This window comes from Podarcis liolepis, assembly GCF_965112155.1.
Source record: "Podarcis liolepis genome assembly, chromosome: 9".
Taxonomy (NCBI): domain Eukaryota; kingdom Metazoa; phylum Chordata; class Lepidosauria; order Squamata; family Lacertidae; genus Podarcis; species Podarcis liolepis.
The window spans coordinates 59,811,835-59,834,522 of record NC_139564.1 but is presented as its reverse complement, the minus strand read 5'-3'; the positions used below and the strand labels follow the sequence as shown (position 1 = coordinate 59,834,522).

The 22,688-nt window shown below is 40.2% G+C and overlaps 1 protein-coding gene across 7 annotated transcripts in view; it reads left to right on the top strand.

Annotated features, from left to right (window-relative positions):
* Positions 1 to 22,688, top strand: part of CORIN (corin, serine peptidase) — a 103,647-nt gene that overhangs the window by 31,411 nt on the left and 49,548 nt on the right. For all 7 annotated transcript variants that reach the window (XR_014515798.1, XM_083459810.1, XM_083459809.1 and 4 more), the window contains exons 5-6: positions 7,973 to 8,154; positions 21,075 to 21,188. Coding sequence is in view for 6 of the 7 variants with exons in the window: in XM_083459810.1 (XP_083315936.1) it covers positions 7,973 to 8,154; positions 21,075 to 21,188 (296 nt within the window). In the remaining variant the exon portion in view is untranslated. The remainder of the gene's footprint in view (positions 1 to 7,972; positions 8,155 to 21,074; positions 21,189 to 22,688) is intronic.

Here is a 22,688-nt window from a genome sequence, read left to right as displayed (position 1 = left end):
GCTGGCTGCAGGGGCACTTGGAATTGCCTGCTCAGTTTTATTTGAATTGGCCGATCATGGCCTTTGAAGGGAGGAGACAAGACCCTTTAAAGGCTGGACGCACTGGGAGTGGGCAGCATACTCACCCCATATGTCTGGTCTGCCTGGAGGTAGGTGAGCAGCGCACATGTATGGCACATATAATTTTTTTATATATATTTCGACCAACACGGCTACCTACCCGAATCATTGCTGTGGAGCTAATTGATCATTGTCTTCAGGGCCAGGAAGGAATTTGCCTGTGGACCTATTGAGCCTATCTGGGCGTTTTGCATTTTTCATAGCAATTGTCATAACTTTGGCGGAAAAAGACATTGGGTTGGATCCATAGTCTAAGTGTTGGGGTGGGGCGTGGAGCCTCATCCACTCCTAGGTCAGGGTCAAAATGCAGGGTACCCCAGTAAAGAAGTCTAGAGGGAGAGTTGTATCTGGCGGTCTAGACACCCTACTGGCAGCCTGGTGGGACTCCTCATTTGGGGAGATACCAGAACCCAAGCTCAACCCTGAAGGAGTAACCAATCAGGATATGCCCACTTGGAAGTAACCTCCAGTTCAGTGGAGCTTAATCCCAGATAAGTATACATGGCAGGGATACAGAACTTGTGACTCTCCTAAAGCTATTGGATTCTAACTCCCATCCCAACTTGAACCATCCTGGCCCATTGGCAGAAATGAAAGGAGTTGTAGTTGAAGAACATCAATGATGTATAGGATTGCATGCTCAATAAATGAATTACTTTTACAGTAAAGAAAGCTCTTGATATCACTTAGTACTGTGAAGTACTAAACCTATGAGTGCTGAAGGGACAGAAGGAAATCACACCAAAGGTATAGCTATTAATAGCTACTAGAATTTAATAGCTGGGAATTTCGTTATGTGTCAAATGAAGAGTGGTAAGAAAGCAGAGGGCTAAGTGATAAGGGCAGCTGACAAGGAGATGAGTGAAAAGAAAACTATTGCTCTTAAGATATGAGGGAATTTGTGGAACACTAATTATGATTGGCAAGTATTAACATATGTATTGTCAAGTGTAAAAACAGTCTAATTTTGACATCTGGTTCAATTATTTAATCTTGATTTTTTAAATGTAAAAATGTGTTCTCTGTTATAATTAAGTATTTCTTTTGGCATTAGAAATCTGAAACATTTATAGTGTTTTTATAGCATGATATTAAGCACATGTTCCAGGAGTTTTATTGTCCAAATCACAAGCAGAAAGGTTTGGTCAGGACACATAAAACACCTTTCCTCCATTGTTACAGAGGAAACATGAGTTCCAGCACCTATTACAGGGTTGGTGAGGAACATGAATAGTCAAACAGAAGAGGAAAAGAGCATCTAGGTGTGTGTCTCCAGAAATAAATGAGTGGGCCTGGGCAAGCTCTCTATTAATAATAATAATAATAATAATAATAGTAATAAATTTAATTTTACTGATAATTCTAGTCACTGGAAGTGTCTGTAGAAAGAATAGCTCTGACTAAATGGAGTTAAGAAACCAATGCATTTCATTTGACACAGCAGGTGAAAAGTTTTTTTTTTTTGTGGGGTCGGGGGGAGGCCAACTTCAGTCAGCCAGGTGTGTTTCAAACTACATTAACTATATTTGAGAGGTCAGGATGAGCTTGTCTGATATGCATATTTCCTGCAGAGTGCACCTGGCAATTCTGCCTTTAAATAGACCCCTTGATTACAAGGTTATCACTGCTGATTGGTGTAAATGTTTTTATGAGATAATGCAGGCCAGTAAATCTTCCATTTTGTATTGCAACTGATTAGGGACTAGGGAGCAAATGTTATAAAAAAGCAAGCTCTGCTAGAAAGGATTTAAGTACATGTTTCATGGAAATGAAATGGTGGGTGCGGGTGGGGGGGGGGCTTCTCTGTGAACAAGCTGCACTGTTCTGTGCCACAGATCCAAACTTGCTTGTGGCCTGTGCCTGGAAGAAAAACATCAACATGAAGCAGTAATCTCAACCATTCCAGTGGGCACATAGCACTTTCATGCGGATGATTGCCAGAAACCCAGTGATTTTATGTGGGCTGGTGGAAGTCCCGAATGGAGGGCTGTGGTGGCTATGCCTATGCAGAAGGAATGCGAAGCAAATTTTCTAGCCTTGAGGCCACATTCCATAATGGCTTTTCTGAGAACTGCAGGGAACTGGTATCTGGATAAGTAGGTGTCATCCTTATGAATGAGTAGTGGACCTTCAGAAAGGCAGGGACCGTTCCCTAATGTGGCTCCTGTCCCTAACTGATTTGTCTTGGAGGACCGTATCTATCGTGGCTGGCATTTAAAGGGTCTTGGCTCCTCCCGCCAAATGCCATGATCGGCCAATTCAAACAACATTTAATAGGCTGTCCTGAAAGGCCCACAGTCAGCCAAGGCTATGTGGATGACTGAATGCCCTCTCCCCCCACCTCAGCACACTGAGGCTACACAATGTCACAACCGCCACTGTCCCTGAAGAAGGGAAGTGAACTTTCTGTTGGTGAATATTTGAGGGGAGGCTAGTCAAAGGTAAGCTGTATTCCTTCCTCTGCAGTGAACTTTGGGGTGAGGTGGTGGAAAAGAGAACGGGTAATATAATAACTCCCTCTCCTCTTCCCTGATCCCCATCTATTCCAGAGTAGGGATGGGGGAGAAATTCAATTCCTTTTGCATTTAAAGTCAAATTTATCAATTTTGTACTTTCTGAAACATATGAAAACTGAAACATGGTCATTCTTTGAAATGCACTTCTCCAACCGACCAATGTGTACAAAAATGCATATATTAGCCACCCAGAGTTTTTGGGGCAGATCGTGGATGGGTTACAAGTAATAAAATTCCATTAGGAGAAATGTGTACCAAAATGGCTAAGAATTTTCATGAGAATTTTTCAAAAGAAATTTTGCAAATTTCTGCAGAAATGTGGAGAACCAAATTTAAGATTGGAAAAACGAGAAACTGAAAGAACCAAAACTGAAAGAACTTGCCACCCTTATTTCAGAGTACGCAGTGGGCTTTTTACAGATAATTTCCATGCTGCTCTTGTGGATGTGACAGCATGCACATAATTAATAGACAGGAAATCATTAGGGCCGAGGTATTTTTTGAGAAAGCTCATGCGGAGAAAATTGGTTTCCAGGTGGAAAAATCAAAATTAGAAACAGAACTGTTAGAACCCAAAACTAAGATTTTGTCAAGGATGTACAATCTGCTGTTGAAATGGAATACTCAGGATGAAACGGTGAAATCTGTTATGATTAAATGGGCACAAGATGTTGGACATAATATAATGATGGCTGACTGGGAACAGTTATGGACCACAGGTATGAAGTTTACGGCATGTAATGCCTTAAGAGAGAATATTATGAAAATGGTATACAGGTGGTACATGACCCCAGTCAAGCTTGCAAAAATCTATCATTTGCCCGATAACAAATGTTGGAAATGTAAAGAAACTGAAGGTACATTCTTTCACCTTTGGTGGACGTGCCCAAGGATTAAGGCTTTCTGGGAGATGATCTATAATGAATTGAAAAAAGTATTTAAATATACTTTCTTGAAGAAACCAGAGGCCTTTCTCCTGGGCATAGCCGGCCAATTGGTGCCAAAGAAGGATAGAACTTTTTAAATGTATTTTAGCATAAATGCAGTATCCCCAGGGTCTGGATTGAGCAGCACATGGTGCTTGCCTGAATATTCTTCAGGTGATCTTTCACACATCTAGTGCATTCATGCTTCCATCCACATGACACTGTCAGGGGCAGGATCATGGTCTAGAATAGATCAGGAAGAAAACTGATTTCAGAGAACAATGCTGGCAGGTAGCTCCTTTTTCTGTAGCATTCCACAGGAGGGTTTCATAGGAATTTTATCATAGGAATCATTGTGGAACTGATCTTCAGGCAGGGAAAATATCCTGCATTAATGGGTTCCATTTTGAAATGTGCAAAAGATAAGCCACACAGATTTTATTTTATTTTTAAAATCACAGCTGATTTTATCTCATGATCCAAAGAAATTTAGTCAGGGAATACAAGGACTGTGTTACATTATCCTATGTCCTATGATGGCTTTAAAAAAAACACATAAATGGTAGCACTCATTTATTTTTAACATCTGGTATATAAAGATTAATCAAGATGTAGATGCTTATCCATAATATTATTGTTGACAGGGGGAACAAATAGGCCTGTATTAAATTTGATCACTTCTTCATATTTATTTGTTTTACTGAGCTTAAAGGACCAAATGTAGTTGTGGCAAGTGTTGTGGTAAATGGTATGGCATAGAATTAGCATTTTCTTGGTTGCTTCCAGACCATAAACTTGGCCAATCTATCTAAGTATCATAAATTTCTCCTTTTATGAGCCAGTCATTTCTAAATTATTATCATGTTGTTAGTATAACCCATGTAAGCATACTGCTGCAAAAGAGACTGATTTATAATAGTTATGCTTGAACTAATTTGCTGAATCTTCCTTCTACACACATAGGTTTTCATTTAGAAAATCTAAACTTATCACTGTGTGGATGTGAGCATTGAAACATTAACTCAGTTGATAAAGTGGAGTGGAAAACAAAGCAATGTCACAACAAAGGACCACCCATCCAGAATCCCTGTTCAAATCTAGAAGAAAAAAACACACCAATCCAATAAATGAATTCCAGTTGTGCAGCTTCCCACTCAAAGAATGAATTTATACAACAAAAGAGCCACATGGATTTGTTTACATTTTTAATATTCAGTGTAATTAGTGGGTTTCTAACTGTGTGCATTAAAAGCAACATGGTGGAAAACCATAGTTTTATTGGATCATTTATTGGAATTTTTGTATTCTGATCTATGGAGTTGAAAGGTCCTTCTGTACCACCCAGAATGAATGAAGGGCCTTCTGTTTTTGTTTTATTTTTAAATGTATATTATTTTTACTGAAGTGTTTGCCTCTACTGATTTTTATGAGAACCAAGTGAACTGTTATCAATTTAGTCTTCTGCATTAGTGGAAAAAGTCTCCCCTTTTGAAATAGAATAATAATTACACAACAAACCTATTTGTGAAGTATTAGTTTTTTGTTTTTTTAAAAAGAAATATGTTTTACATATTTTAAATTAAGTGCTTTCTCAAGTTAATTGAAATCCTGTTTATATAATACTGTTATGGGTTTGCAGGGGGCCAAGGATCCCTTAAAAGTTCTGGGTGCCAGGTTCTCCTCATTATTTCTGAAATTAGCATATTAGGAAAGGTGGGGTTTGATCAATGGATTTAGCAAGGCTTTAAAAAGTAGGTCAAGCCAGCTTCCTCAGGAGATTGTCTGAGAGAGGTGCCATCAAGGAACAAAACAGGTGATAGCAGAGGCAATGCCATGACAAAAGGTGAACCGTCGGGACATTCAGTGTCAGACAAGAGGGGGCGGGGAGGTGAGGTTGCCAGCGTTACAAGGGGCATGGTGTCACCACAGGAAAAAGTGTCCTTTTTGCACGAGGCTTGAGTTGAATTTTAGCAAGGGTTTTTGGGAGAAAGAAGGGTGGGGCTAGAGGCCATGAGGGCTGAGGATCATACAAGCTGTGTGGAGGAGACACAGAGATAGTGTTTTGGCTACTTTTGAATCCTATGCTGTGCTCCTGTGGGGAGCAAGCCCCTCATAAGATGCAGTGCTCAGAACTCTCTCTACATCCAGACTCGGGTGTAAATATGTGTAAATAAACCATATTCTTCACTGTGCCTCATTTTCCCCAAAAGAAACATAAACTCTGGTTAAGTGCCAAGACCCCTGGAAGGTGGCCGGTAACAATATTAAAAGCCCTTTATGCACAACATTAGTGAAATTATCACATATCAGAAAGATGATGGGTTTATCTTGAGCCTTGCCTAGTACAAATCTCTGACAGCAGCTTACTTGATACTTGGAAAGGGAGCCCTCACATTCCAAAATAGTATCTTTCACCACTATTTTGTGATGTGATGAAAGACAGAAACGTTCCAGAACTATGTAAAAGGTCTCTGGCAGTAGCAGATGCAATACCAACAATAAATGACTTGCAACTTCTCCTACTGACAAGGGCAGCTAGCTATCAGTATATATCCACATTGCTGCCTGCATGCTGTCCTGCCAATTAAAGCCCTGTTATCTGAGCCAGTAACACCTTTTCAGAACAAGTCACTCAATAACTCTTTTCCTGTTTGTGAGGGAGCTTTATTTTTGGAGAATCAAAGACCTCAGAATATTTTGGAGCCTGTCAATGTGTAATGTGCAGCTCTTAGGTAGGTCCTGGAAGCCACAGAAGGAAACTAGGCAAGACAAATAGGTGCTTACTTCTCTTTTGTCCTTTTCTTCTTCTTTCTTTTATAGAGAACTCCTAATCCATAATAGTATGGAAAAACATCAGTACACAATGATAACATTTTTGGCTTACTGGACACTTACAAATGGATTTTTATATCTAGACTGGATCTATTCACTTAATCATTTTTTAGAGTTAATATACTCTCCTATCACATTTGAAGCTTATCCTTTGAACATTAGCCTAAAACAAACTGAAATATACAACATATCTTTCCTTACATATCGGCCATGTGCTGCTGTGTATCACACAAATCACCTTCACCTAATTATGAATTTTCACACTCCCCAGCAGCCACCAACAATCTGGAGCAGAACTGGTAAAACTGATAATGTGGCATGATGTGTTGAATTCTTACAAGTGTAAAATGCCCAGTGGAAGTTGTTTGCTAGTTGCTACAGGAATATTGTTCTTGGCAGCATCTCTCTAGGGACCATAATGTGTGCTCTGGACTACAGGTGAAAAAGTTGGAAGGTTATAATAGCCTCTAAGAGCCAAACTACATGCATGCATAGTTTAGCGTGAACAAGCAAGCATGCAGGCTTCCAGAGAGGAGATTGCAGTCTTAGCTGTTATCCTCTTGTTTTTCCGAACCTGGACTCATGGCTTGGCTTTCTCCTAATAGTCCAAGAGCTCATAGTTTGCCTGATAATACTAAACCACGAGTCCAGATTCAGATGACATGTTAAGTCAAACTGTGGCTTAGCTCAACACAGCACAGTTGCAAAAAGATGGGAGAAACAAAGTGGCCACAATCTCCTCACCTGGAGCCCGTTTCTGCTTGTTCATGCAAAGCTACAATCTGGCTTAGCATTCACTGTGAAATGAAGGCAGTGCACAGGAAGGTGAGATTTATTTCTTCATTTTCTTACTGAGTTTGGAACGGAGATTGGCCCTTCTTTAGGGGTAGGCTAAAAATTTCACATCTGGCAACCAACACCTCATGTATATTTTGCTCTAGGAAGCTTAGTTTGGTCAGAATCGAGTATACGCTTCCAGAGTTAACGCTAAATACATTACTTCTGGTAAATGAGCCACCATAGTTTCTAGAGGGGTGTGAAAAATTGGGTCCTGGGCTTTTTAGACTCGTCTACCTATGTACTATCTGAAACCAAAGGGCCGCATTGGTTGCCAGATGGGAAATATATTGCCATTATTTTCTGCTCTCCTACCCCACTATAGGAGCCCATTGGGAAATGGGTACAGTGGTACCTCGGGTTACATATGCTTCAGGTTACATACGCTTCACATTACAGACTCCGCTAACCCAGAAATAGTACCTCGGGTTAAGAACTTTGCTTCAGGATGAGAACAGAAATCGTGGAGCAGCGGCACGGCAGCAGCAGGAGGCCCCATTAGCTAAAGTGGTGCTTCAGGTTAAGAACAGCTTCAGGTTAAGAATAGACATCCGGAACGAATTAAGTACTTAACCTGAGGTACCACTGTACTTTTCCCCTTAAGTTTCCTAGCTGGGCAAAGGGCAACCTCTTTGCTGTTTAAAATGGAAGCTCTCTATTCGTGCTTTTCATTTAAAAAGTAAAAATAAAAACGCATACTGGAAGGACAATAATCTTAGAAATATTTGTTTTTCTTTCTAGTCACGGGCTCCTGCCTTGCAGATCATTCTGTGAAGCTGCAAAGGAAGGTTGTGAGCCAGTTCTTGGGATGGTGAATTCTTCATGGCCAGAGTTCCTAGCGTGTTTCCAGTTCCAAAACAAAACTGAAAATAACAACACCACCAGGGTATGCTTCTCCCCAGAACAAGAAAAAGGAAAGCGATGTAAGTTCCCTTTAAATTTTTTGTTAAAGTGCTGCAGCGTGTTTCAGGTTCTACATATAATGTCCAAATTGCATGTTACACTCAGCCATGTCTTTTTTTTGGGCAATTATTATAATTGAAATGAATCTCAGAGGTAGCTGTATCTGTTCCACTGTGGGGAGGGGGTATTTTTCAGTGGGATAACTGACTGGAATGGAAAGAGATAAACAGTCCCATCCCCAGTTGTTCCTCTGCTGAAACATGCAGTCTCAGAAGCTGCTTTTGTGTTACAAAAGAAAAGTAAGAAAGAGGATACATCCAGCTGTATGTAACATGTTAAAGGCTCATTTCTTTCTCCTAAGATTTTGATGCTGCAATTTTGACAATGTTTTAGTTCAGCTTGTATTCTTTATAGCTTTTATTGCATGATCTAGCTAGCCTATGCATTGGTTTAAAGCTGCTGTTTTAAATGGTTTTATACTGCATCGTAGCAGGTTTTTACAATTGTGATTTCTTTCTTATAAGGATATTTCAACCATATTTGTATGCATGTAAACCACCATGTTAAGTGCTATAGCCTAAAAATCCCTATTTAAAAATAATTAGCTAAACAAACAAACAAACATACATGTAGCTTGACCCAGTGATGGGGAAAACCTCAGTGAACTTTCAGGTCCCTTAAATAAATCATAGAAAGATTCAGAAGAGGAAAAATGTAAGGTGAGAGAAGGCAAACTATTAGCTGGAGTTGTCCTTCATGCTTAATGCTATTATTTCAAAACAAATATGTTCCATTAATCTTGCTTTTGGAGTTTGAATCTGGAAAGCAATATTGAAATTCATGTAAGCTTAATGGTACTGTCTCTGAAGCAGAGGTGCCATTTCCTACCCCGCCCCCATTTTTGTTGGGAGGCTGGACCCCCCAGTGGCTCCCCAATGGCTCAGCAGCAGGAGGAGGCAGCCGAGCGCCAGAGAAGAGTTGCTGCTGCCATTGAAGCTTTGCTGGAGCCGTGTTCGGCTCTGCCCCTGGCTTCTCCCAACATCATGTTGCAATGTTGTGCATGACACGCGTTGTGCCCTCTCAATCTTCAGCACAAGTTGGTGTCTCTGCTCTGAAGCCATGAAGTAGGTTAGACTTGGTAGCAACTGAAACATTTTCCCCCTGCAGTTTGAAGTAAGTCGGGTTTTATAGGAGTCTATAACAGATGCTGTCTATTATATATCAATTCTAGTGCTAGTATTTGGATGGGGAGGGAGAGGGAGAAAGAGGCTAAAAGCTGTCCTGTGATGAGGGCAGACCTGAGGGCTGAGGCACTTGGTTCTGTTCTCCTTTTGTGTTTGATAGAGCATTTATGACTGTGGTGTGTGTGTGTGTTGTTTATTGTAAGCTGCTCAGAGAATTATACTAAACAGTAGTCTATAAATGTTACAGATAAATGTCTGCTTTATGAAGTCTGCAAAAGACATCAACTTTCACAAGGGAACAGAAGGAACTGAGAATTTAGCTGATTTGGAATAAATATTTCTACAAGTTTCTCTGATGTCAGCATGCAAGGGAGTGAAAGTCAAGCTTTCATCAGTCTTTCCTTCTGCTTGATCCCTTTAACCTATACTCCACCTTGTTCACCGACTTGGAAAAACAGTCTTTAAATGGCATTCCTTTGGGTCAGAAGTGCACCTCCCTAGCAATGAAAATACTTCAGTTATTTTTCTTCTAGTCCTCCCTTCATATCTTTTATATCTTGTGTTATTTCAAGTAGCCAAAGCTGGGAACTGTGTTTAAAACAGCAGTAGATAATATAGAAATCATAAATGAGAAAAGCAGATAAAAGACTAAGGAACAAAATATTTGATTTGCTTTCTGAATCCATTTGATCCATTTTTAGAGCAGTAAATGCCTTGTTGCCATCCCATGTTGCATTGATTGAGATATTTCCCCTCCATTTCTGCTGCATTTTGCACTGGGGGAAAAATCTGATCATTATATCTCTTGTAATCCATGTCCATTATTATTTTCTGATTACTGTGTGGCATGTCACTGTGAAAATTTCATGGCACTTATTGGTGCTTAAATGTCATGTTATTACATATAAAACCCTGAATGTCTTGGGACCAGATTACTTAACGGACAATCGATATCTGTATAGTCCTACCAATAACTTAAGATCTAGCTCAGAGTGCCTCAGTGTCCATTGTTCCAGCTGGCAAACACGTGATTAAAGCATTTTGCTGGTGGCCCTGGATGTAATGTAATGTAATGCAACACCTGTCAAAATTAGGCAGGCCCCATCTGTGTTGTCTTATGTATAAAGTTCCAGTTTCAATGTAACGATTTAGAACAGGCATTTTATTAATAAGCAAGCACATATATATGTACAACATCCATTTCACGTTCTCTAACTTACCAAGTTAAATGACAGGCTTGTGCTTAAGGACCTGTTAATCTTAAATGCCCCCTATCGGTCTCTACAGCCACAGCAGGCACTGTAAATCTCCAACAGTTTGACCTCACCACGAAGGCACGTACACACACACATACACACACACACACACACACACACACACACACACACACCTTAAACTGCCTATCAGATATTTCATGCATCAAAATCCATTAACCATTTTGGTGGTACCCTTTTGAGTGAGGAATGTCTGATTTTTGTCTTTCCATTGTACCTTGTTGCCCTCCCACCTCTTCCTTAATATCAGTAATATATTTTTCAGTCCAGCCCTCTTGACTTTCTAAATAAGTAGGTGGTGACACCAGCTGTAAATATCTCTCCTACATATAATCCCATTATCACCTTCTGTCTCAAAAGAGCCACTTGCCTTGTTGCTGTTGCTTTCTTACTTTAGCATTTATCATTATGCAATCTCACTCTTATCATTTTTTCGCCATGCTAGTAACACCTTTGGTCCTCATTCATTGCACATTTTTCTACTATGAGAACACAGGCTATTATTTTACTAGGTCGAGGCCAATGTAACTATAGTGTGTAAAATTCAGGAATTTTAATAATCTGGGAAAGCCCTCCTAAACTGGACATGGGTGAATGTAACATATCTCTTCCTCCTACGATGACAGTATCTGTAAAGATCCTGTGTATTAAGAAAACAATGTCCTCCCTTGTTAATATATATCCTAATAGACTTGAGACTGTGTGGGTTAGTTAATTCTCACTAATGCTGATTAATTTCATGGGCAATAGTAATATATTTTTTCTTAGAGGTATAATAGTTTCTCATTTTAGTGTCTTTCTCTTTTATTTATCTACTACACATATCTTGCTCTTTTCTTGTTACTTGGTCCTCCAAAGCAAACACGCATCTTGGCGCTGTCTGGCTGACCTACTTCAGTGAGTAAGATTGATTTGCACAGCCACTTTGACTATGAAGAGTCACTTATTTTTTCCAGCCAGTTTTTTGCCAGTGATCTTACGCAGTTACACCACTCACAATTGTCTTAGGATTGCAGTAGTGTAATTACAATAGTGTTGGATGTGGTATCACAAACCTTCAAAAATATGAACTGCACCTTCTCTTGAAGAAAGTCTATCCTCTCTCTTTTAGCCTTTGTTTAAGCCAACAAAGAATGTGTATGCCCTAGTAGTGCTAAAACAACGGTGAGGAAATAATTGCCCATGTTCTAGTGGGATTTGGTTAGCTGTTTAATGCAGAACAAAGATCACAACATTGGTCAAGATAATGTTTTATAGATGAAGTAAGGCAGTCATATACATCTTAAATCTAGTGTATGCATACCCTCTGGAACATGAAAAAGTATGTGGGAGGATTTGGTTTTCAGTAGAAGAATTAGGCATGTCTTTTGTTATAATACAGGATTATTTTTCTGTACTCTTTGGCATGTTCTATTGTATGTCTGGCGCATCTGAAAGCCTATTGACAAAAATAATGGCTTTAGATCAATTCCTGCTGAGTTATTCTAGATGGTGGATACAAGGAAAGAAAATTTATATGTGGAAATATTTATTTTGATATATATTGGAAGCCAACTGAGGCCGTGTTGCATGCTAAACAAAATTGTTTTGTTCATGTAACTTAAAATCTTGAGGCCCTGACTTAGCAAGAAGGATTTACAATTTGTTTAAAATTACTACCAGTTTATATCTGGACCTGAAGACTGTTTAGAACTATTTTTCCCAAGCAAACTGCTTTATAAATAAACTGTAAAATACCTTTTTGTTCTTTGAAAAGTTTGTTTGATAGTCTATATGTTGTAACTGTGATGCATAAGCCTGGAAAATATTTAAAGACTTCTGTTCTAACATGTTGCAGCCAGTTGTGTGGATACCAGATGGCTCAGTCTGATAATTAATTTGCTCTCCCTGCATGTAGTTCCAATCTGCTGCGTGCAGAAAAGTAGATTTCTTTCTATAACTGTTTGAAAAGTAAAAGTTGTTAACCATGAAGGAGGCACAGAAATAATTTAATGAAATTCTGTCTGAATGATATATAAGATGAGGGGAGAAGCTTGGATTTTCAATTTTCAATAAGGGAAAGAGCAAAATTCAACCGGGTTTGGACTTTAATTTTTTATTGCCTCAGCTACACACTCTGTTGTATTTCCTGCAAAACAGCTTCTGATGGCAACTGTAGATATATGGGACAGAAATTGTGTTTTGGTTCTATGCTTTGCTTCTTTTTGTCACTTAAAATAGGTTAGATATCACTATTCAGGAGCTGAACAGCAAAATTGCACATATTTATTTATTAGTAAGGCTTAAGCTCTGAAAAAGGTTTGCAAAATGACATAGTGTTATCTGCCTTGTGGTGTTTGTCACTCACAAATAATATCCAATAGGTGCCTATGAGACATTTATACTTGCAATCCATATTGCAATCAAAATAGTTTTAAATTCATATATGAGGGACTGATTGTATTTGCATAGCTCATATTTGCATGAATGTTCAACAGTGCACTGTAGATAGAATACATGTGGAATATATATAACAAAATGGGGGGAAATCTAATGTCTTTCTAAGTCATCAGTTTGATGCTTTCCTAGAGCTGGGAGACTGCTGGAGCATCATAACAAGAGATGGGAATAGGATGGTGGCTTTGGGGTTGATCTCATAGCTGTGTGGTACAGGGGGAGCATAGCATAGCACGAGTCCAAAGCTTACTTTCCACTCATGCGTTGCACCCTGAACTATGGTTTGGTGTGTTGTGTGAACATGACCAGTGAGTGAGCAAGGAAAATATCTGAGTTGCATTCCAGCATGCCTACTATATCTTACCATGGGATCAGACTTTCCCTTCAGGGGAGCAGAACACTGGTACAAGAGAGGTCTGTGGAATCATTGCTTCTCTGAGCCAAGGACATTGCCCTTCTCTGAATCAGAGGACCCCGCCAGAAGCCTTAGTACAGTGGAGAGGGACCTCCAGTCCATGAGATATTCTTGGTGTACTAGGAAGTCCAGTTTACCCATGAGGCCATTTCCCCAAAACCATGTCCATTTGCAATCAGCTGGTGTCACTCTAATGTGAGGGCAATGCCAGCTGAGGTTCATTTCTGAGTTGGTTGCACACACCAGTTCCCACAGGGAACTGACACATACAGCCAAAGCAACAGTATTTAATTCCCTGCCCATCAGCTATCAAGTGTGTGGGTGGATTAAACCTTGCCTGCAGAGAGTAGGGTTGAAGTCTCCACTCCAGAGATTCAAAGAGCAGCTGCAAGCTGTTTGAAAGCCCTTTTGCAAACAGCCCCATGTTGCTCTTTGAAATTCTGAAAGTCAGAGGTTTAAAGAGCAGCCCCATGCTGTGCTTTGGAGTCCTGACAACCGGCGCTTCAAAGCACTGTGTCATAGTGACATCAGATGAGCATCCCACCCACCTGTCTAATTTGGCCCACTATAATGATCTGGTCTACTGCTCAGAAAAGGTTCACCACTCCTGCCCCACCACCCCTGCCTTAGTGGAACCACAATCTCCCCAGCTCTGTTTGAATCAATGAATGCAAAAGCAGATGGATACCCTTTCTATAAAGGGGCTTTTCTCATGGAAGGTGGAACTAGATACTGAGATACAATTGCAGTTCCTATTTAAGGTTCTTGATTAGAATTGCTGCTGAAACAACACTTTTCTCCTGCTTGAATGGAACTGTCCATGGTGCTTTGTTTTCATACAGCTGAGGACATTGCTCAAAAGATGTCCCAAACCCTACCAGCTCACAACAAGTAAGGCAGAAGGTGGGAGCAATGTGAGTTTTTAACAATATCTTGCTATGCCATCTCCAGGCTGGTGTAGCTGAAGAGCAGGGGATCTTGACTGTGAGTCCTGGAAGACCTGCTCCTTGCACTGCAGGCCTTTTCCCATTGGGCAGGGCAGGGCAGGACTGCGCTGGACCCTGACTCCAGCCAGAAAAACTGAGGCTGCTGAACAGATTCTTGGGCTGGGGTGTCTTGATTGAGTGAGGGTTGTTGCTGGTTTTTTTTGCACCTTTATTTTAGATCTTCTTGTGATTTATATGGAAATTCTTCAGTCTGGTTGTGCATTTTTAATGTTTTATTTACTGTTGATGACTACTTTCGTTATGCTGTAGTGGTGTATTTTTCATATTGTAAGCCACCTTGAGCATGGTTTGAGATTTGGGAAGGCAGCATACAAATAAAATTGTGTATGCATGCATGCATGCATGTATGTATGTATGTATGTATGTATCTGTGGGAAATTGGATCCAGTGGACCCAAAGCTGCAAGACCCCTGCCTTCATAGTCCATTCCTGCTTTCCAGTCTCTATCACTGGTGAGGCAACCACTGACTGTAGCTTTCCATCTGCCTGGGTGAACTACAGTATTCACTGTGACAAGGTTTCTCCCACTCGCAATGCTCCTTCTACATGGCATCCTTAACACCCTGCCTTCAATATGCAGGAATGGGAGGGATGGTACTTTGGGGCTTTTAAATCAGTTAAGGTTTTTGTGTATACAAAATTCAGAGTTCCTATGTATTACACAGTGTATCTGCAAATGTGAAGTTTGGTACATATACCCAGACATCCTGATTGGATAAATGTTAGTTGTGAGGTCTGTGACTGGTTCAATACGTTGACTGACTGAGCTGTAATAAGCATTTTGAAAGTTGCCAAGCTAGAAAAAGTCTAGGATATCATTCTAATTAGCAACATAATGTTCCTTATGCCTCTAAATCTTGTGGCTGCTCACTTTTGTTGCTCCTGTGTATAATAATAATGCTCAAGAGATTTCAAGTGGGAAACTGGAGATTATCTTTCTTAATAGGAATAGAAATTTCTCTCCTCAAAACACATCTGTTCCATCTTTCAGTAGCTGGAAAAGCCAGTGTGGTGTAGTGGTTAAGAGTAGTGGACTTGTAATCTGGTGAACCGGGTTCGATTCCCCACTCCTCCACATGCAGCTGCTGGGTGACCTTGGGCTAGTCACACTTCTCTGAAGTCTCTCAGCCCTCACTCACCTCACAGAGTGTTTGTTGTGGGGGAGGAGGGGAAAGGAGATTGTTAGCCACTTCGAGACTCCTTAGGGTAGTGATAAAGCGGGATATCAAATCCAAACTCCTCCTCCTCTTCTTCTTGTGTTGGAAACTTGACAGATAGAAAGGCTTGTGTTATAACTTTCATTTAAAACTTCAATGAATGGAGTAAAGGTAAAAGTTAAGGTAAAAAACCCCTGGACGGTTAAGTCCAGTCAAAGGCGACTATGGGATGCGGCGCTCATCTTGCTTTCAGGCCAAGGGAGTTGGCGCTTGTCCACAGACAGCTTTCTGGGTCATGTGGCCAGCATGACTAAACCGCTTCTGGTGCAACGGAACACTGTGCTGGAAACCAGAGCGCACGGAAATGCCGTATGCACTTACAAAATGCCAATGCAATAAAGATGGGTTTTTTGAAGAGGCAACTCACTCTAAAGGAAAGTAGTGCTGGGAGGACAACATATGAGCAGTACACCTAAAGAAGACATACTTTGTAGGGTTTATGAATATTTTCAGGGTAGAGTGGAGAGCCTGGTCCTGTTTGAGCCAGACTATCAAGACTGGATGAAGAAATGTTTCTGCCTGAGGCAGAGCAGCAAATACTCCCACATCCAACCCCACAAGTCATGGTGCATCATATCCAACTGGGACAGTGCATGAGAATGTGCCACCTGAGCCACTATTGCTGTGCTGCCCCCCACTCCTTTGCATTCCTCTCTTCCCTCCCTCTGCTGCCCCTCATTCTTTGTTGCATTGTAGCACCCTGCTTGTGGTTAACGCTTAGCTGGAATGAAATATTCAATGCAGCAATAGAGAAGTTAAAATAATAATTTATTTGTCAGACAAATAAATGAGAGACACAGTGGTATATGGTTACCAAAGCTCTGTCCACTCCAGCCCTGATGGCCAGCACTTATATTTCCTCAGCCCAGCCCCCTTGCTCCTTCTTTGGCTGCCTCTGTCCAATCAGCCTGGTTGAAATTCCTATTGGCTGTTTGCTAGAACCAATCATAAAAGATACACCCATTTCCTATTACCTTTTATGGGAGACAAAGAGCTATATTTCCTTCTATCTATAAATGGCAAACAAGTAGCCATATATCTTACATTTGCCCCAACAAGGCACCTTAATTACCATATCACCTTTGGCCCCTGCTGCCCTATTCACTCCAAAACAGATGGCTAATTGTTCTAATTTTATCTTAAACAGAGATCTTGGGTTCACCTTCTCACACACCATCAATGAAATAAGAATCTAACATAAGAATCTAACATTTCTTACTTTCTAAATCCTTTGCATAATTACATTTAAGCCAATATATTTCATACATAACATAGATAGATTTTTAGAAGGAAAGGTCTTTTTAAAGTAAAAAAGGAACTTTAATAAAAACAGTTTCCAGAAGCAACTTCAGAGAGAAGCCCCTACGTTTTCCCAGCCAGCTGCTTTTCCCATTTGCCCTTTAACCTTAGGCAGATGTGGCTCAAGTTTAATGGGAGGCACAGGGTATTTCTGTTAAACAATGAATCCTACTATTTACCAACTCTTAATTAGTGCTTTTGCAGCTTGATTGTATTCTGTAGGGTCAGTAACCTAGTAACCTTTGCTCCCAGTCTGTAATTCCCTTTTTACAACTTTGAGAATTTTGGCTCCTGCTATAAATAAATCGGGGGGGGGGGGGGCTTTGTCCAGGAGGATAAACATCTGCCAAAGTCTTTTAGCCAGCTGGTCTTTTGCCTGGCATAAGAGATACAAACATTTACAAATATATTTTTTAAGCTCAATTTAAAATGCACATCTTCATCAGATACCTCAGCATTGGTGCCCCCTCCTCTCCCCTTCCAGCTTTTCCTCCCTTCTTTTGCAGCCAATTTAGCAAGCAGCTGGGGTGAGGTCTTCTGCCTCCTCCTTCCCTGTCTTGTTTTAGGAAAGGCCTAGACATGTAAATACATGTAAAGAAGACAAGTCTGGAGAAAAGGTGGAATTGGATTCAAACAACAGCAGGATTAAGATTGCCAAATACTTGAACAGGATTTCAGATTTCATAGAAGCTCTGTGGTGGAGGGAAGCTACTCTAAGATGCAGTAACAACTTGATCAAATGTTTTCCCTCCTGTTTCAGCCATAGTGGGGCTGCACAGGAGGTCGCACGCAAAAGATAAGAAAGAAATATTGAGACAAGTGGGTATTTCTGGCTGTAATCCTGCCAATGTGATAGACAGAAATTCACAAGGTGAATTCGACTTGAAATAGAGTTGTGATGATGGAGAAAGCTTTGTGAGTTTAAATTTCTGTGCCTTATGTGACTGTTAAAGCCACAGGGGCCTTGCAAGGTAAAGGGTTTTCCACCAGCCACCATGAGGAAACATGAGACCATTCTATAAGAAGAAGAGCATGAAGAATGGAACCCTGCTCAAAGGTGATATTTTGCTTTTGGATGAAGTCTTTCATCTCCAGTCACATGGGGCTTGAGGAGAATCATCTGACAGACAGTTTCATCTAACAACTCCTACAGGGCAAAGAGATGAGATGGGTGGTGGAGAGTTAATGTACTGAATTAAAACAAATAGGCCCTGTTATTGTTTTCTTTAAATATATCTGTGCCATGTTTTCATGTAAAAACCATCTGTCTACTTAAGAAAGGAAAGTCTTGTTCCAGTGTGTCTTTATTAATAAACAGAGGAACAAGCGCCGAAAACTCTGGAATTTGGAAGAATTCAGCTCAATAACAGGGGCGATTCTGTGAAGAAGTATTTGCTCCATGAAGAAACACCAGACTGAGAGAGGCATACGTACTACAGAATGTCTGGAGCTCATTTAATCTGAGAAAAAGAGCACAGCTTGTGCAGGGATATCACATGGAGAACAGGTAGATTCAAGAGTCAGAGCTTTGGACAGAGCAGACGAAAGATTATGAAAGCTCTCAGCAATATTCCCCCCATTCCTCCAACAAACATTCACTTCTAATTCCCAAGATAGGGCTACAGTTTTCTTTCCCAGATCTTTTCAGAATATATTTATTATCCCTGCCTTGGTGTCTAGCTTTCAGTTTCACTGTCTGCTGCCACAGTATATGGGAGGAAGATACTGAGACTGAAAGAACAGGCTTAAAAAAATAGCGAGCTGTTTCAACTTTAGAATCAGAGAGAAGAGTGTGGAACTGATCTGAGGAGAGAAACTTTCCTCTTTTGGCTCCTCATCTTAAGATTTAACTCCTGCCCCATCCCCCAAAAATGCTGAAAAGAAGCCTGAAATATAGAAGGCATGGGGAAAACGTTAAGGCTTTGCGGCTCCAACTTTTGCAAACTTTGGCTGGAAAAGGATTACAGGATTTTTGAAAGAATGTTGGTGTCTGATTTTATTAATGTGTAGTATGCCTTATTGACTGGAAAATGTTTGATCCTTTAGTCATTTATATTCAGGCCTTATTGTACATTCAGATGAACAGTGGTATTTGAAAAAGCAGTATTCAAATAAGTAAGTTCACTAATATGGCAATGAGTGATTAAATGAAAAGAAAAGTAGCTTTTATAAATTCACCTCTTTTGAATGGATCAGTCAAATCATGGGAAAGTATAACCAGTTTGTTCAGCTGTTTAAATCTGATAATGTAGGAAGTAATACAGCTGAATTGCTGGTAAAGACAATCTAGAGATGAAACACTTGTAGATTTGTGGTAGACATTCAGTTTTTTTGCATTTTTTCATTATAGTGCACCATGTTATGTGTAATGACTGAAAAGGCCGTTCTATGTTTAGTTGATCTATGTTGTAACTTTAAAAGCAAAGCAAGGTAAATTTTAAGACAAACTTGCAAAAATGAATATTTGCTATGTGGTGTGATTAATTTGTTAGATGTCTCCTACATTGGCAACCAGGAAGAATAATAGATGAGATAAGTTTTCTTTCTTTCTTTTTAATTGCACAAACTATTTCTCTCTTTCTGATACATTATTTTCCTAATAATTAAAGCCTGTATATTGCACCCTGGAACCTCTGAGCAGAGAGTGAAATATATAAATATTAAAGATAAATTAAATAACCTGAGTAATATTTTAATCAGTATTTAATGTATTTATAAGGAAAATGTATTTCACACAAATATTTTTTGGCAAGAATCTCTAGTTACAGATTTATAAAACAGAACTTGCATCTTATTGAGAAAAGTAAGTTCTTTGCCATGTTACAGTCCTTACAGATACATATAAGTATTCACTGAAATATCAGAAAAAAACATTGTTGATAGAAAAAGTTTGGATGCATAATCTTTTAAAAGAAAATCGATAAAGCCAGTGACTTTCCTCAATCTGCTCAATTCAGAGCGGATACATGCAAGAAGGCAATGTTGCTATTGCTTTTCCTGACCCCAGAGCAACTCTTTAGCATATGAAAGAAACATGCCATATAAACTGTAACTTATCTTTGACACTGAGGTTGCTTCCTGATGTGAACAATTAAGCATGACTCGATCATTGCTGTTTTGCTTTAAGCTGCAAGTGGAATAGCAAATCTGCTTCCAGATTTCTGGAATCCAAATAATCATCTTTAGCTGGGTGGACAGTTAGTTCCCCTTTCCTCAAGCATAAATGCTGTGGGGAAGGGTTTGATGATGATGATGATGATGATGATAATACAGTGGTACCTTGGGTTAAGTACTTAATTCGTTCTGGAGGTCTGTTCTTAACCTGAAACTGTTCTTAACCTGAAGCACCACTTTAGCTAATGGGGCCTCCTGCTGCTGCCGTGCCACTGGAGCACAATTTCTGTTCTCATCTTGAAACAAAGTTCTTAACCTGAAGGGCATTTCTGGGTTAGTGGAGTCTGTAACCTGAAGCGTATGTAACCCGAGGTACCACTGTAATAATAATAATAAACCACAGTGTATGTAGCATTAAATACATCCTGCCCCCTTGCTATGATTCCCAGTCTCTGCATTTGAGGGGAGGAGGGGGAAAATAGATAGTGTTGTGCCCCAGGCCCCCCCGCCTTGCCCCAAATCTCTGAGCAGCAAGAGACTCCAGAGTTCCCAGGGTTACAATTTTATTTATACATGTATACAACTTGAGCATAGGATGGAGAGACTCACAGCATTAACACTCAAGCAGATCTTGGCTCCCTATTGGGTTTCTTGGGAAGCATAGAGCAAGGCATGTCTCTACATCTCCTGTTTCCAGCATCCAGGGGCAGAGGAAGGGGGGTGCGGTAGGTGCGGGCCGCCCCGGGTGTCACCACTGAGGGGAATGACAAAATGCCAGGCGGCACTCAACGCGCCACCTGCAGTGCGCCCAAGTCTCGCGTCTCTCCTTGTTCTTCAGTTCCCAATAACAATGTGTCTGGACCACTGCTGGTTAAAACCACTTCACAGCAGCTTTAATCAGTCTGAAGAAAATTACGTTGTAAAAGAAATGGAGTCTAGAATTTGGTTTTTACTCTGATAAAAATGTCTTTCTACCTTGTTTTTAACCTTTCAGTGCTTTGTGAAGGGGAGGAGAGCTTCTTGTGTACAAGTGGAATTTGCATCCCAAGGAAACTGCAGTGCAATGGCTATAATGACTGTGATGACTGGAGCGATGAGACACATTGCAGTACGTCACTTAAATTTATTATATAACACATGTCTGGCAAGAACAACACTTCAACTGTTTGGATGGGCTTAGAAATAAAAGTCATATATTGTATCAGAATAACAGCTTTGCGTAGGATTTACGTATGCCCATTTCTGTCCTGTCATTCAGAAATTAATGGGACCTTTTTAGCTTTGCCCAACTAGGCCACAGAATGTGCTTGTAGACCTTTAAAAATGTTTAAAGCATAATTGCCTTAGTAGTTGAACAGCTAAAATTTCTGCAAAGACACACAGGGATTTTTACTTGTTTTTTACATGTCTGAGTAATCCACTCACAAAGGCTATCTTTGTAAAGAGATAACCCGCATAACAAGCCCTCAGTTTATGTGCTTTTGGCCATGTATTTGTTGGCACGTTATATTACAACACATGCAAAGCAACCTGTTTACAAAATTATTTTTGATCTGCCCCTGAGAAGTTGGTCACAAAAATATTTGTTAATGGAAGAAGTGCTGTGGAAAAGAACATGTGGTTTCTCTAGTGTATGGTGCATTCAACCACACCCTTCTTCTCCATGTATATGAGAAGGAGCTAAAGGCTAGAACATACATTCCACACTTAATGACTGACCACATATAAGCAAATCTTCATCTGCCTTCTTTGAAATCCAGAAGGAGAAAGCAAGCTCCCTTCCACTGGCTACCCTTACAGGCAGTGAAGACTGGAGAGCACTTGTCTAAGCCTCCCCTTTCCTCTTATATACTCACCTTCAGCATGAGCAGCACTCTATCTGGTTGCTTACACAAGTTTGGGAAATTTTGATATAATTCAAGTGATCCTATGTGATCCAAACCTTCCTATGTTACTGAAGCAGCACAAAGCTGGGCAATGAGCAGTAGGGTTAGCATATCACAGGGTAATGAATGAATTGTGCCTGTCTCTCACTCCACACCAGGACTTGGAATTCCTTGGAACAAGAGCAGAAGACCAATTGCAAGAAATAAATCATAGGGAGGCAGATTTATAAAAAAGCAAGAAAGCTGTGGGCTCTCCGATGTGGGAGCAGAGCACTGCTTTGAGCATTTTTGAAGAGGCAGGGGGTGAAAAGGAAGTCTTTTATATTTATTTTCCAGTGTCAAAGGATGGAAAAGTCTATTACAAAACCTTTTCTAGGAGCAAGGCCAGCAGCTTCACAGACATGATACCTCAGGCCAAGGGCATATCAGTCACATATTTGTTGTGACTAGGAGTGGAAATAGACATCACATGAAGTGTGTTGCTGTGGTTTTAAAATGGTTAATAACTGTAACGAGAGCTGTGGCAGGAGAGGACAGGATTAGCCTCTTCCTGCTTACCATGATTTCTGATAAATATTGGAGGCCCCAGGCAGCTATTACCAGTTAAAAAAAGCAACCACAGTACTTCTAGTGACCTGTTTAAACTCAAGTCCAGTTTTAGCTCTGTGAGGTACTTATGTAAATAGGATTTCTGAGGGTTCTTCCACACTTCTGCTTGTCTT